Source organism: Fomitiporia mediterranea (genome assembly GCF_000271605.1).
Source record: "Fomitiporia mediterranea MF3/22 unplaced genomic scaffold FOMMEscaffold_15, whole genome shotgun sequence".
NCBI classification, from domain to species: Eukaryota; Fungi; Basidiomycota; class Agaricomycetes; order Hymenochaetales; family Hymenochaetaceae; genus Fomitiporia; species Fomitiporia mediterranea.
In genome coordinates this window covers 925,608-937,337 of record NW_006760400.1, presented here as the reverse complement: position 1 = coordinate 937,337, position 11,730 = coordinate 925,608, and the positions used below count along the sequence as shown (strand labels likewise).

The following is an 11,730-nucleotide window of genomic DNA, read 5'->3' as shown; positions in this document are numbered from 1 at the left end:
TGTCTGATCCCGCTGTCCGTCGGAGCTTCTCTTCGCTTCGGGAACCACTAAATCTTGGTCCGGGAGTCGGTCCAGATCACATAAGCAACCGTTCCTTAGCGGTGTGCCATAGATTCAACAACAACATACTACTGTAGTGGTTCCTGGTGGGCCAACTTCTTTATCGTCTCAGCCTGGAAGTGATTTCCGATGATCGCTTGGCACATGGTCTTCGTTGCCTTTTACTGTGAATTGTTCGATGGCTCGAGACGTAGCAAAACACCGACTGAAGACCGTCTTGTGCGTTGGCATAACCAAAATAAATATCATTTCCACGACGAAGCGCGGCTGGGCACTTGGATCAAGTCTTCTTACACGGTGAATCGCACCCGTCACGGTGCACAAGACTCACTCTTGCTTATGCTGTTCGGCAAAAGCCAAGAAGTTGCTACGGAGTAAGCTTCCGTGCCACTTTTCAAAGAGCAAGAGAATGGGAGAGTATGGAGCGACAGAAGCTGCGAATCCTTTTCAGTCAGAGGAGGGTGCCTTCTTGCGTTAAATTCGGCGGCGTGTTTGTGCATCTTATTCCAGGGCGTCTTCTAACTTCGGGAAACAGCGCTTGAGAGTCGATGAAGGGGGGAAGGTATAGAATAATGTATTCGCCGAAGTCGGCGAAGGAGAGTGATTTCAGAACAAGGGGCTGCGGAACTGATATAGTGTGCATGGAGATGCGTATATTCTGGTGTGTAAATTTATCAACAACTAGCGTTGCCGTCATCGCGGCAAATGGTCTTGATTTCGCCGAGAGTGGATGGAAAAAGAAGGCAGTGAGCGCGAGCGCGGCGAGACTGGTGGAAGTGCGTAAAAATGACGACGTAGGTATTGTCTGACTGGATCGTTGGACGTATTCGCTGAAGCTGGCTAATTGGACGAGTGATTGATGCAATGATGCTTTGTCTCCATTCGCGGATGCAGCGGCTATGGTACCCATTGTGTATTCTATCAATCCTATTCTATGCATTTCGAGTGTTTTGATTCAATGCACTCCCTCGCGGCGGCAACGCGACAGAATGAATTGAACGCGGCGCGCCGCCAAACAACTGGGATGTCCCAGAAGACGAGCACTCGGGACAACCCCGATCTGCGATGAGTACTCAGAGTGGGCGCCAGATTAGGGCATTATTTACAAGCAACATATTTCTGCGGAGGTTACGTTACGCTGTGCACCGATAGCCGGGGGCGGGGAGAACAAGGTTACGGTAGAGAAGAAAGAATGCGACGTCAGAGATGGTGTGTGTGCCGACTCTCAGGGATTCAGGAACACAGCCTGTGTGAAACGAAGGATGGGCGTGCATGCGTGCATTCGTATTATTGTGTGTGTGTTTATATTTTTGTCAGCTTTCGTCAACTTGCCCACTTCCGCAAACCTTATGGTCGAGAAGTAAGGCGGGAGTGCGATGCGATGCGGAATCTTGCATGCATGAAAGCGAGCCGTAAGACCGCGTCGACACCCGAGCTTCGCAGCGTTTCCCCGCATACAGAATGGACGGATTCATTTGCGACACGACAACTATCATCAATAAGGACAGATTTGGAAAACTTCCTGAAGGGGAGCTGACCTTCCGTGTCGGGCCAAGAGCCGGGAAACATCCGGTCGGAGGCCTTTCGAGCTATCCGGGGGCCGGCAACCCTTGGGACCCCGGGGAGCTCGCCCGTGTATGAACAATCTTGGATCTGAAATTGAATCTGGCGCGTTTCTTTTCGTCAACTGCATCGGAGACTCAGCACAAGCATCATTCAGACTAGCTCGCTGCCAGAACACAAAAACATATAAAGACCCGTCAGGTGAGCCGGATTTCTCCCCATCCTCGTATTCGTCGTCGCTTGACTCACTTGTGCTCTCGCTTTTGCACCCGTCGTCCTCGACTCTCAACCGTACCCGTACGCTGTGCATTCGTCACCTGCCTCCTGCTCAACATGGTCTGCTCCACCGCCGTGTCCTGCAACTGCAGTACCCCTGCACCCACCTCCTGGGATGCCGATGACATCTTCTGCCGTGGCTCCACACATGCATCTCCATTGCCGCTAGCATCTGTAACGCTTGTCAACAGCGCCGTCCCTGATGCCACGACCAGCCAGCTGGTTGACCAGTCCACTGCACAATGTTGCCATTGTGGATACCGCAATTCGCATGCTTCGAACTGTCCATTCAAGGGATAGATAGGATAGAGACTGCGATGGTTGCCCTCATGCAGTTTTCTTGATCGTGCTGTCCGGTTGCCCGATTGTTTCTTGTGCGTGTCTCCTTTCCTTTTGTCGTAGTGTTGGGAGGAGGACTTGTCTGACACTCTTCGTGCTCATTCATACTAGGTCATTGTTTTCCACTTTGCTACACCGCACCTGCTCAGTCATCTCGTTTTTGTTCACTCTCCATCGCCACTCGGCTTTCGTCCTTCACCATGCATTGTACAAATCGTTCCGCGTCTTCGACATACCCTACAGCCAATACCCGCACTGGTGCGCCTATTCGATGCCGTCGCGCTGCTAATCCCGAAGCCCGTACTCTTCCGCGCGGTCTTCCGGTTTCCGATATTCGCCTCCGCTATGTAACCTTGTCTATTTTTCCTTGTTGTTCCTCACTGTTGTACCATTGCCACCTGGAGTCGGAACAGAATTAGCAGAAGAGAAGAGATTCATCTAATCTTAATATTGCTCATGTATTCACACCTTATTTCCCTGTCACTCTATCCTCTCCAGCTCTGTCTCTTATTGCTACTTCTAAAGTTACTGCTTTCAGCTTCCCTCGATGTGTGTCCATAATACTTACAATTATTTCATGCATGATATTGTGCACTGGCCAACATCCTTATTAGTGTGCATATCGCCTCATCGCCCCCGTGCAAAGGGCAGCAAGTTCCATTCCACTCTCACTCATTCAGCCCTCGAGTCGGAAGAAGTGCCGTGGACACCACCAAGATCCACAGACTTACCATGGTACTGTTCAATAGCGTGGGATGCTCTGGGAACGACTGAGTTCAATGCGCGTTCTATCTCGCGCCTATTAGCTCTTTTCCATTGCTTGCCTTTGTGTCCTGCTCAGTCTCTTTGAACTTGCCCATGCGGACATGGACGCAAGCACGGACGAGAGAGCCGAGGATCCGGTTCCCACTCCGAGGGTCCGAACCGTAAACTCGTGGTGAAATGAGGAATGGAGAAACTGCCTCAGCAACTTTCTTAGTCTTGTAAAATGGAGACGCCACCTATACCAGCAGCTGCTAACCCATCCGCACGTTTCGGAATGACCAACAAGGAAATTCAAGATTACCAGTACGGCTGCATGTGCGCCGTGACCAACGCTCGATCGCGTGACGCAGCTTATTTCTTTTCTCTGTTCCTGGTATCAATCTCACAGTCCACAAAGAGAGCATGCGATGGCAAAGGGCGAAAGAAGGTGAAAGATGGGAAAACAGGCTGTGTAGGCAGTTGAAACCAGGGCAGATTGCACACATGAAGGAGATGGAAAAATGAAGAACCGCGATTTTCTTGTGCAGTGGCGTCGGCTAGATAGCTGCGTGCGACTGCCGACAACGGCGCCGCGACGGTCCGCGTCCGTGACCACGATTACTCTCCCAAGTCTAATTCTTCCCCGCAATCGATCACCTTGTTTTTCTTTTTTCCCCGCACCCCTTCCTTTCTTTCAAGTACTACCGCACCTCCTGCCGACGTCACATCGATTCGGTTGAATTCCGATATCTTTGCCAGCATCTCTAATCCTCGACGATTAGTCTTGCCTCATCGATCACAAGCTCGCGTTTGCTTGTCCTTTTCCTCTGTCGCTTACCATACATGTGAGTCCAGTCCTCTCTCAGTTTGATCTTTCTCGAACTCATTAACCATAACACGCTCCATTTCTGCTTCGCTGCCATGCGAACCCGGCTCGCTTCGCCAAAATATCATGAACTTGCTTTGCAACCCATCTCCGGATGGCATATCTTTATTTCGAAACGAAGAGGTCGAAAGACCTGCTGCATAGCGACTAATTTATCTCTGTGTCGCCGGGTGCACTACTACGCCTTAGGCTTCGAGGCGCTCATATTTTTTAATCATTTTTCGCGTCGCCTGCCGCCGATCCTCTTTCAACAGATCTTCCGTCTCCCGCCCGCTTGTTGCTTATTAACCTGCCGCTCAATTGAACCTCGGTACCCGTTAAGTGCTACAACACGAAACAAGGGAATATCAATATACTCAAGAGACCCGAAAACCTCGATAACTGACTAAGGGACCAGTGTAATTAACAAGACAGACCAATTAAAAGTCTCGTCCAGCTCTGGACCAGAGGCAAGCGCTGAGGTGGAGACTTAAACCGAGTTTCAGGAACTTCCAAAGTGAACAAGTCAGGGAGATTAGTACGATCATTTACACGTGCGTCATCCACTTTGTTGACGTGCGATTTTTCTGCTTGATCGGGATTTTCACGTCAATCGGGACAAAGAATTATTTTAATATTGTTGTTAGGCACGTTTTTGTGACGTGTACTGTGTGTTTATATTGTCCTGGTCCCCTGTTTTCTTGTTAGTTCTTGAGCTTCTTATTTTATTGCGCTCGGCGGGTTGAGAGCCCGGTCGGCTTCACTATGCATCCGAATTTTTCGGTAATGATGGACTCCGTCGCTGACGCTTTGATATCTCCGACACAGGAACCTTCGTCTCGATCATACACATAAATCGTAAGTTCGTCACGGAAGAACACGCCGCTGAATCACTCACGTACACCAATCGTCAGGTTCAAACGATCCAGCAGTCCGCCATTCAGTCAGTCAATCAATCATCAAACAAATAAACGAGCCAGATGTCCTCCAACAAACCTGTTATGACATTGGCTTTTGAGCCACCTCCGCCGACAACTTCACATGAGCTGATTGTTGCTTTTCCCGCGGAACACGTTATGCAACTAACGCTCAATCGCCCAGCTGCACGGAATGCAATGTCGCCGACACTTGAAGCGGACATCGGACGAACTCTCGCTTGGTTTGATGCCCAGCCTAGTCTTTGGTGAGTACTTTGTTATTTCCGTTTTAACGAACATTGTTAGACGGGTCTTGGCACCTCAAACATGAAAAATCGACTTTCGGTCGCCTTTGTTTTATGTATATCTGCGATCGCGGGATTCGCGTTTTCTTTGCAAATTGTACTGCGCAAAGGAACACGACGTCACATAGACATTATCAATATTTTCTGACGGGCTCTAAAGAAAAAGAAACTCCGCAATCCCAGAGTTTATCCCTTGACATGTCGCGACTAGATCGTGTTAAATGCTCACCACAGTTCCATGACGATACATTGTCCTATAAAGTTGCATTTTATCCGGAATTCGCTTACTATTAGTTCACCGCACAATTATTCTTTCATATAATGTAAAGCTGAATACCTTTTCTTTCTACTATCTAGGGTTGCGATTATTACAGGCAACGGCCGTGTCTTTTGTGCAGGTGCCGACCTAAAAGCGTGAGTTCGACTCGTTTCTTCTCCCGTCTTCCGACTTGCACGAAGTGGTTTAATTCCGTTTTGGCATGGCTTCGATGACTTCGATGACTTCGATGACCTGTCACGGAGCGCCCGCCGAGGCCACCTCTAAAAGTTCGGAAGCAAAGAGATGTTGCGAAGCATGAACAGCACGGCGAACTTCATGTGTGATTTTGTGAACTGCTTTACTGACTTAGGCTTCCATCCTTCTTATCGCTGGCTCTGTGGGTCATGGAATTTGGCTCTATGACGGTCTATTGCGTACGAATTTCCCCAACACACGACTGTGGCTTTGGTACCCTTTTACGCGCGGTGCATGCATGCTGTCGGACCCTCATTCTGTACTATATTGCTTCCCGCAACCTTCCCTTGGTGAATCGGCCTTGCTATATGTGCCGTTTGTACCGAACCGTATATTTGGCCATGATAACAATATCCGACACAACATGTGTTCGCGCCACCCGCCGCCTGCTCTCACCTATGATCCTCACATTCAAACATTATCATTGCACATTTCACACAACACGGGTATAATTCTTTCCGTGGATACTGTGCCGTATGCATACACTGCTCGTGTATCACAATCATGATTAACTAAATCATCCTTGACTTCTTGAAATCTTCTGGAACCTGACGGGGTCAACGGGGACTTGCATCGCACAACTGATGTACAACATTCTCGGTTTGATCCTTACGTTAGTTGGGAGAAGGAGACGTCCGATTCCAATGTAAAAACGAATCGACACAGCCCTGAAGGGATCGTAGCCTTGACTCATGGATTCGGAGCCATTTCGCGTCGCACGGCCTCATGCAAGCCTCTCATCGCCGCGGTAGTCGGCGGCGCTTTCGGCGGTGGGGTAGAGATGCTTTTGAATTGCGACCTTGTGATCGCAGCGGACGATGCTACCTTTGGACTACCAGAGGTCAAGGTTGGCGTAGTCCCTGCTGCTGGGGGTACGTAATGCTTCTTTCTGACTTTCGTCACTTCCTTCTACATATTTCCGATGTTGGAGTCCGGAGTTCATATCTTTTCTCGTACTTTGTTACTACCTTTTTCCTTCTTGGTTACCGCTTGCATGTTATATGCTCCAGACTGATTCATAGCTCCGCGGTGATTGCTCGAGGAGGCATGATCACGAAAGTGTGTCAAATTTGTCTGAAGGAGAACAGTTCAACAACTTCGTTCGTTTGACCCCTTAATCCTGGCCTTCTGTATTTTCGAAACCGCAATCTTCACGAACACTGATTGTCCCTTCGTCTTTATGTAGGCATTCCGCGCCTCGTTGCTACAGCTGGTCGTCAGGTGAGTTCTTTTACTATATTGATGCGTGTCATTCTGAACACTAGAATTCGCCACAACATTTGCATACCCGTTTTTGTCCTGTGTTTTGAATCACGCGTCCGTGCTGACGTCACGCTCTTTTGTGCTCCGTTTACCAAACTCGGTGCACCCATCCGGCTAGCTTGCCTCCGAGATGATGTTATTCGGCCGGACGGTCACGGCTCAGGAAGCATATTCCCGTTTCGGCTTGTGCGTATTATTCCTTTCTTTTTTCTACTCTCCTCCCGTTTAAGTATTTCTCCATTTCTATCTATTGCAATATCCTTTTGTGCAATGTTCCTATCTGAGACGATCTCCGAGCTAATAATTGGCTTTGATGCTTATCTGGTTTCCGTCTCGCTTTCCTTGTCCCGACGTCGTCATTCCGATTATCCATGCCATGATACGTGAAACGAAATACGAAATCGGCTTACCGGATGGGCGGACGAATCACCATCGAAAGTGTTAACAAGATCGTACCGAAGGAGCAAATAATACCAGAGGCTCTTAACTGGGCAAATGCGATCATCCGTGACTGCTCGCCCGACGCTGTGCAAAGTACCAAGCGCGGAATAATTCTCGCATGGCAGCACGGTGACGTCGATGAAGCTATGGTCAAACACGCACTCTCCGCTGAGAGTGTGCGTCATTATGCTGGAGAGAACATAAAGGTATGTACATGTATGTTTCCGATTCTCAGAAGAGAACTCTCCGGAACTTGCGCGAAGTCGCGTCGTATGTCGATGTCGTCATTCCGGCAGAGGAAGAAGGACATTCGGCCGGGATTATTTACAGTTTACATTGCCGTTGATCCATGTTCCGTGTGTGATTGATCTTGCTGATTCTTTCTTGTGTTTGCTCTTTCTTGGAATATAGGAAGGCCTTAGGGCGTTCAGCGAGGTGAGTTTCCCCCGTGGCGTGTGAACTCCAAGAACAGTATTCTCATTGTTCTATCAACCTTGTCATCAGAAACGCAAGCCTAAGTGGTCCAATCCCGCAAAGCTATAATCAACTCGGCCCTTTACACAAGTAAAGTATGTACGGCGTACCCATTGAACCCTTTGAATACACCCGGATGTACAACACAAACCCTCATCGAGATAGCGATATGATATGATATGATGTGACAGCCACAAAGCATGACATCTACGTATCTTCCTCACTAGCTTATCTCTTTTCTGACTTATCATCCAACATGTGGTGAAAGTCAAAACAACAGAAAACACGTTTCTCACGCATGTGCGTGGACTTGTACCGGCCCCACTCGCCTTCCTGTCCCGAGACCTCAGCCCCTAGTCCCCTGTCCTATTTTCCATACGAGCGCCTCATGTATATGCGTCCGTTCATCGATCAAACCGACTTAGCATTCTTTGACTGCGATGGTACACGAATACAATAACGGGTTAATCGTACTTTCGGCGGGTCACACGGGTCCACAAACATGCAAACCGCTATGACCGGACTGTCAGCCGGTCGGCAAGCTTTATTAGACACCGCAAATTAAATGTAAAATACATCTTAAGGCCCAGGAACAGAAAGGCAATATCTCAAGTATGGGCTAAGCCCGCTACCGCTAGTCAGGCTTTAGACTTTACCTAGCTTTGTTTTCCTCGCAATGGAAACTTCCGTCTTCGGCCTCTGCCCTCTGCCTTCCTTTTCTTGCGTTCCTTTCAAACGGGGGAAATGGAATAGGGAAAAAGAAGCAAAGGGAGATTGAAGGGCTGCAATAACACGCCCGATTGCAATCTTTGATGTGCGTATCTCTGCAAAACTGTAGGTTGAATTGAGATGATAAAAGCCGCTGATGTAGGTGGTGATGAAGTAAGTAACCCCGATCTAAGTATAGGATTTTGGCTTGTCTTTGTGTGTTCCCGCCCTTCTCCCGGGTCAGCGTACGTACGGAATGACGTGTATCTTCTTCCCATCGTTTCATTTAAATATGCTCCGGAGAGATATGAAGGGGGAATTAAATCTTGCTGCTTCTTGGCGCTTCATCTCACTTCGCCTTTCTGCAGTCAGGGCGTCCACGGAACCGGTCCGCAGATCCATTATTAATGATGAACTTGGTGATTTCAGGATACAATCATAGAGCCCAGGTAAGGATAGTGTGGTTCATATCCTCCTCCGGTAATTCGTTTCTCTTTGAGCCGGGTTACAGTTGGCATGGTCGATAAGATATGATCGCTGCTTGTTAAGCTGAGCACCACTTCGCTCGTATATCTGGTTGATATGACAGACAAGATCTGAGTAACCAATCAGCATTCCATCTGGACAGCTTTCAACCAATCAAGCTATGTGTTTTATCCGAGAACGATCAATCTCGATGTACCACCTTAAGCTTCTTCGCAGAAATCGAAACGAACGCAGCAGGGAGGAAGGGGGGAGGAAATATTCGAAGTACAGATTAATCGGCTAGCTCGGGATAGTCATTGCACATGATTGAATACACTGAGTCCCAGTGAAGGTATTCATTGTAAGAAGAACGTGACCACAACATTAGAATTTGAAAGCGAAACTCACCGCTGAGTAGCTTCCATACATCCAGATGCCGATGCCGGACGAGATCGGGTCAGTCGATCCACGGATAGCCGGAGGACTAGATCTCCATCAACTTCCATCCCGCATCCACTTTCGTTCTAAAACCTTGATTGTGGCGGCGACAGACGGTGAGCAAGTACAACAGACATCATATTGAACTAGACCAGAAGAGAAGAACTTCTGGGCTCTCAGGAACCGGATACAAAGGCTGGAACTTGTACCTCGACTCCGATGAAAGGGCGGATCGAGCTGCTTTGCTTCAACTTCACTGACTTGTCGTTTGGGGTTAACTGCTTCCTAGCACCGGCCCTCGAATTCTTGCTCGATCAGTGTATGTACCTGAGTAGGCCAACCGCGGAGACATCCTTTGGGACTTCGTGGAGATGCGCGTTGTCGACCAAGGCCTTGGGAGATTCACACCAAGATTGATCCTTGGTTTTAGAATGAATAGAGAAGATGAGCGGACTTCGAACCTTGTGAAGTCAGTAGCGGTCAGTAGGAGTGTTATGATGCGCCGGTCACAGCCATCCAGTCGCAAGATTGCTGCGGGCTTCTTTCGTACTGGCCGGATGTAAAGACTCTCCCTTGTCGGGAAATGCTTTTAGGTCTATACTGAATACATGTGCGATCAGCCCGGCCGCAACATAGAATCCAATTCGGTCCAAGAAAAGCCTGAGAAGTTAGATGTTACCATCCATGGGAAGGATCTATATTGTCAATTGTTGGCGTGTAATGTCCGTTTGAAGTCAAACTACCATCCGCACCCATCTCCATTACCACTATTAACGTGTGCAGAGCTTTTTGCCACATTTACCCCAATGGTTTTGGTCTGCACGCAGCAAGAGGACGCCTCCTACGTCAATATCCCACTGAAAGAATATCAGAAGCAGATGCGCCGACCTCGTTCGACTTGAAGATCCATTCGTAAAGTGATCCCACATGGCGATCGTCGCAACCATCGACGCTAGTAGCGAGCTGCATCACAACTCATTAGCAAGAATTAGGGATGCAACCAAAATAAGTGAAGAGAACAGTTCAGGCATGCACGTAGACCAAAAGCCACCACAACGAGACAATTTACACGCGCTTCATGCGAATAGTGGATATGTCACTATGTGGACGGCAACGTTGGCTTGAACTTGCTGGCCGGTTCGCCGTCAGTCGGGTGTCATTAAGTCGGTCGGCCGAAACTGTAGGTGAGTTAGATGCCAATAATAGCATTATTCTCAAGCGACCATGGTTGATGTGTAGCATTTCAATTCTAAGAAGGCCAGTAAACATGGGTTAGTTAATTGTACTCCAAATCAATTCCAATATTATTTTTCGCATCAACGTTGCCTCCACGCGTTTTGTGCGAAGATCCTCCTGGCGATGTCACTTTTCTTCGCTTCGGAGATATGTATGGCTCGAAGACGTGTCCAGAATAGTTGTTGGCTCAGTTGAAGGAGAAGTATGATCGCCAGTAAAGACAAGGGAAGGCTAGACTTTTGGACAGAGCGATCAGGGCTCAGCAGGTGTCCATCATAAAACTGAGTGGAGGTGATCGACAGTAGTCTTGAAGGTTCCCGCAAGAATAGTCGACCGACATGCATACGTTTCAGGGACCATTTCTCAAGATCCTCGCATGACGGATGTCCACTTCGAAGTCGGAGTTGGACAAAGAAGATGAGCAGCCGCCGTCAAAGGAAACACGTCACGTGCCATTCCGGACGGACAAAGTCATAATTATTTGCTAAGTCTTCGCGCCACCTCATGAACGCCATGCTGAAAGTACTTGGCGTCGGCTTCATCGGACGTCAATAACTTGAAAGCGTGACATTCGAATGCTCTAGATGTGCAACGGCCTCGGTATTGAGGGCGGACCGTGTCTCCTGCAAAAGTCCATGAACTACGAGGCATGCGTCAGGAAAAAGTCTGTTTTCTTATATAGCTTTATAGATCTTATATAATAAAATACACATTACTTATCAGTTTTATTGTAATTATAAGTATTTAACTCTATTATAAAGTAAAAGCAAGTCTTATATACTCTTATAAAAGCTCTATGAGTATTATTCATTAATATAATATGGTAAATGTATTATAATAGTCTTATATAAAGGGTATATACATTTTATTAGTTATATATAGAGAATAAAAGCACTGTAATAGTATTATACTTGAAGAAAAAGGTTTGTATCTAATATACAATATAATAAAGAGGTTTTTCTATACTTATAATTTGTATAAAAGTTCTATTAATGTTTATAATATCTAGAAACTCTGTTTGAGAGGTTATAAACTTAATAAATATATAGTACTAGAATGTAATGTGCACATTACAATAGTATAATAAATATTAAGCAAGTCGCTTAGATTATGTAATCATCG

The 11,730-nt window shown here is 47.5% G+C and overlaps 5 protein-coding genes across 5 annotated transcripts; 2 read left to right on the top strand and 3 right to left on the bottom strand.

Annotated features, from left to right (window-relative positions):
- Positions 1-511: 511 nt before the first annotated feature.
- On the bottom strand, positions 512-970 carry FOMMEDRAFT_161459 (uncharacterized protein; the record flags this gene model as incomplete). The annotated part of the gene is made up of 1 exon (XM_007271008.1): positions 512-970. The coding sequence occupies one exon, from the start codon at positions 968-970 to the stop codon at positions 512-514; it is 459 nt and encodes a 152-aa protein (XP_007271070.1).
- A 437-nt stretch (positions 971-1,407) lies between these two features.
- On the bottom strand, positions 1,408-1,933 carry FOMMEDRAFT_161458 (uncharacterized protein; the record flags this gene model as incomplete). Its single annotated transcript, XM_007271007.1, has 2 exons — positions 1,408-1,549; positions 1,599-1,933. The coding sequence occupies 2 exons, from the start codon at positions 1,931-1,933 to the stop codon at positions 1,408-1,410; spliced, it is 477 nt and encodes a 158-aa protein (XP_007271069.1).
- A 23-nt stretch (positions 1,934-1,956) lies between these two features.
- FOMMEDRAFT_161457 (uncharacterized protein) lies at positions 1,957-3,434 on the top strand (the record flags this gene model as incomplete). Its single annotated transcript, XM_007271006.1, has 7 exons — positions 1,957-2,182; positions 2,235-2,273; positions 2,350-2,585; positions 2,885-3,012; positions 3,080-3,164; positions 3,218-3,318; positions 3,392-3,434. 7 exons carry the CDS (start codon positions 1,957-1,959, stop codon positions 3,432-3,434), a joined length of 858 nt encoding a protein of 285 aa, XP_007271068.1.
- A 312-nt stretch (positions 3,435-3,746) lies between these two features.
- FOMMEDRAFT_161456 (uncharacterized protein) lies at positions 3,747-3,969 on the bottom strand (the record flags this gene model as incomplete). The annotated part of the gene is made up of 2 exons (XM_007271005.1): positions 3,747-3,809; positions 3,874-3,969. The coding sequence occupies 2 exons, from the start codon at positions 3,967-3,969 to the stop codon at positions 3,747-3,749; spliced, it is 159 nt and encodes a 52-aa protein (XP_007271067.1).
- A 22-nt stretch (positions 3,970-3,991) lies between these two features.
- Positions 3,992-8,024, top strand: FOMMEDRAFT_113790 (ClpP/crotonase). Its single transcript, XM_007271004.1, has 10 exons — positions 3,992-4,401; positions 4,676-4,705; positions 4,762-5,030; positions 5,427-5,483; positions 6,202-6,455; positions 6,770-6,804; positions 6,965-7,032; positions 7,286-7,493; positions 7,699-7,722; positions 7,792-8,024. Exons 3-10 carry the CDS (start codon positions 4,828-4,830, stop codon positions 7,828-7,830), a joined length of 888 nt encoding a protein of 295 aa, XP_007271066.1. The 5' UTR covers positions 3,992-4,401; positions 4,676-4,705; positions 4,762-4,827; the 3' UTR covers positions 7,831-8,024.
- The last annotated feature ends 3,706 nt before the right edge of the window (positions 8,025-11,730 follow it).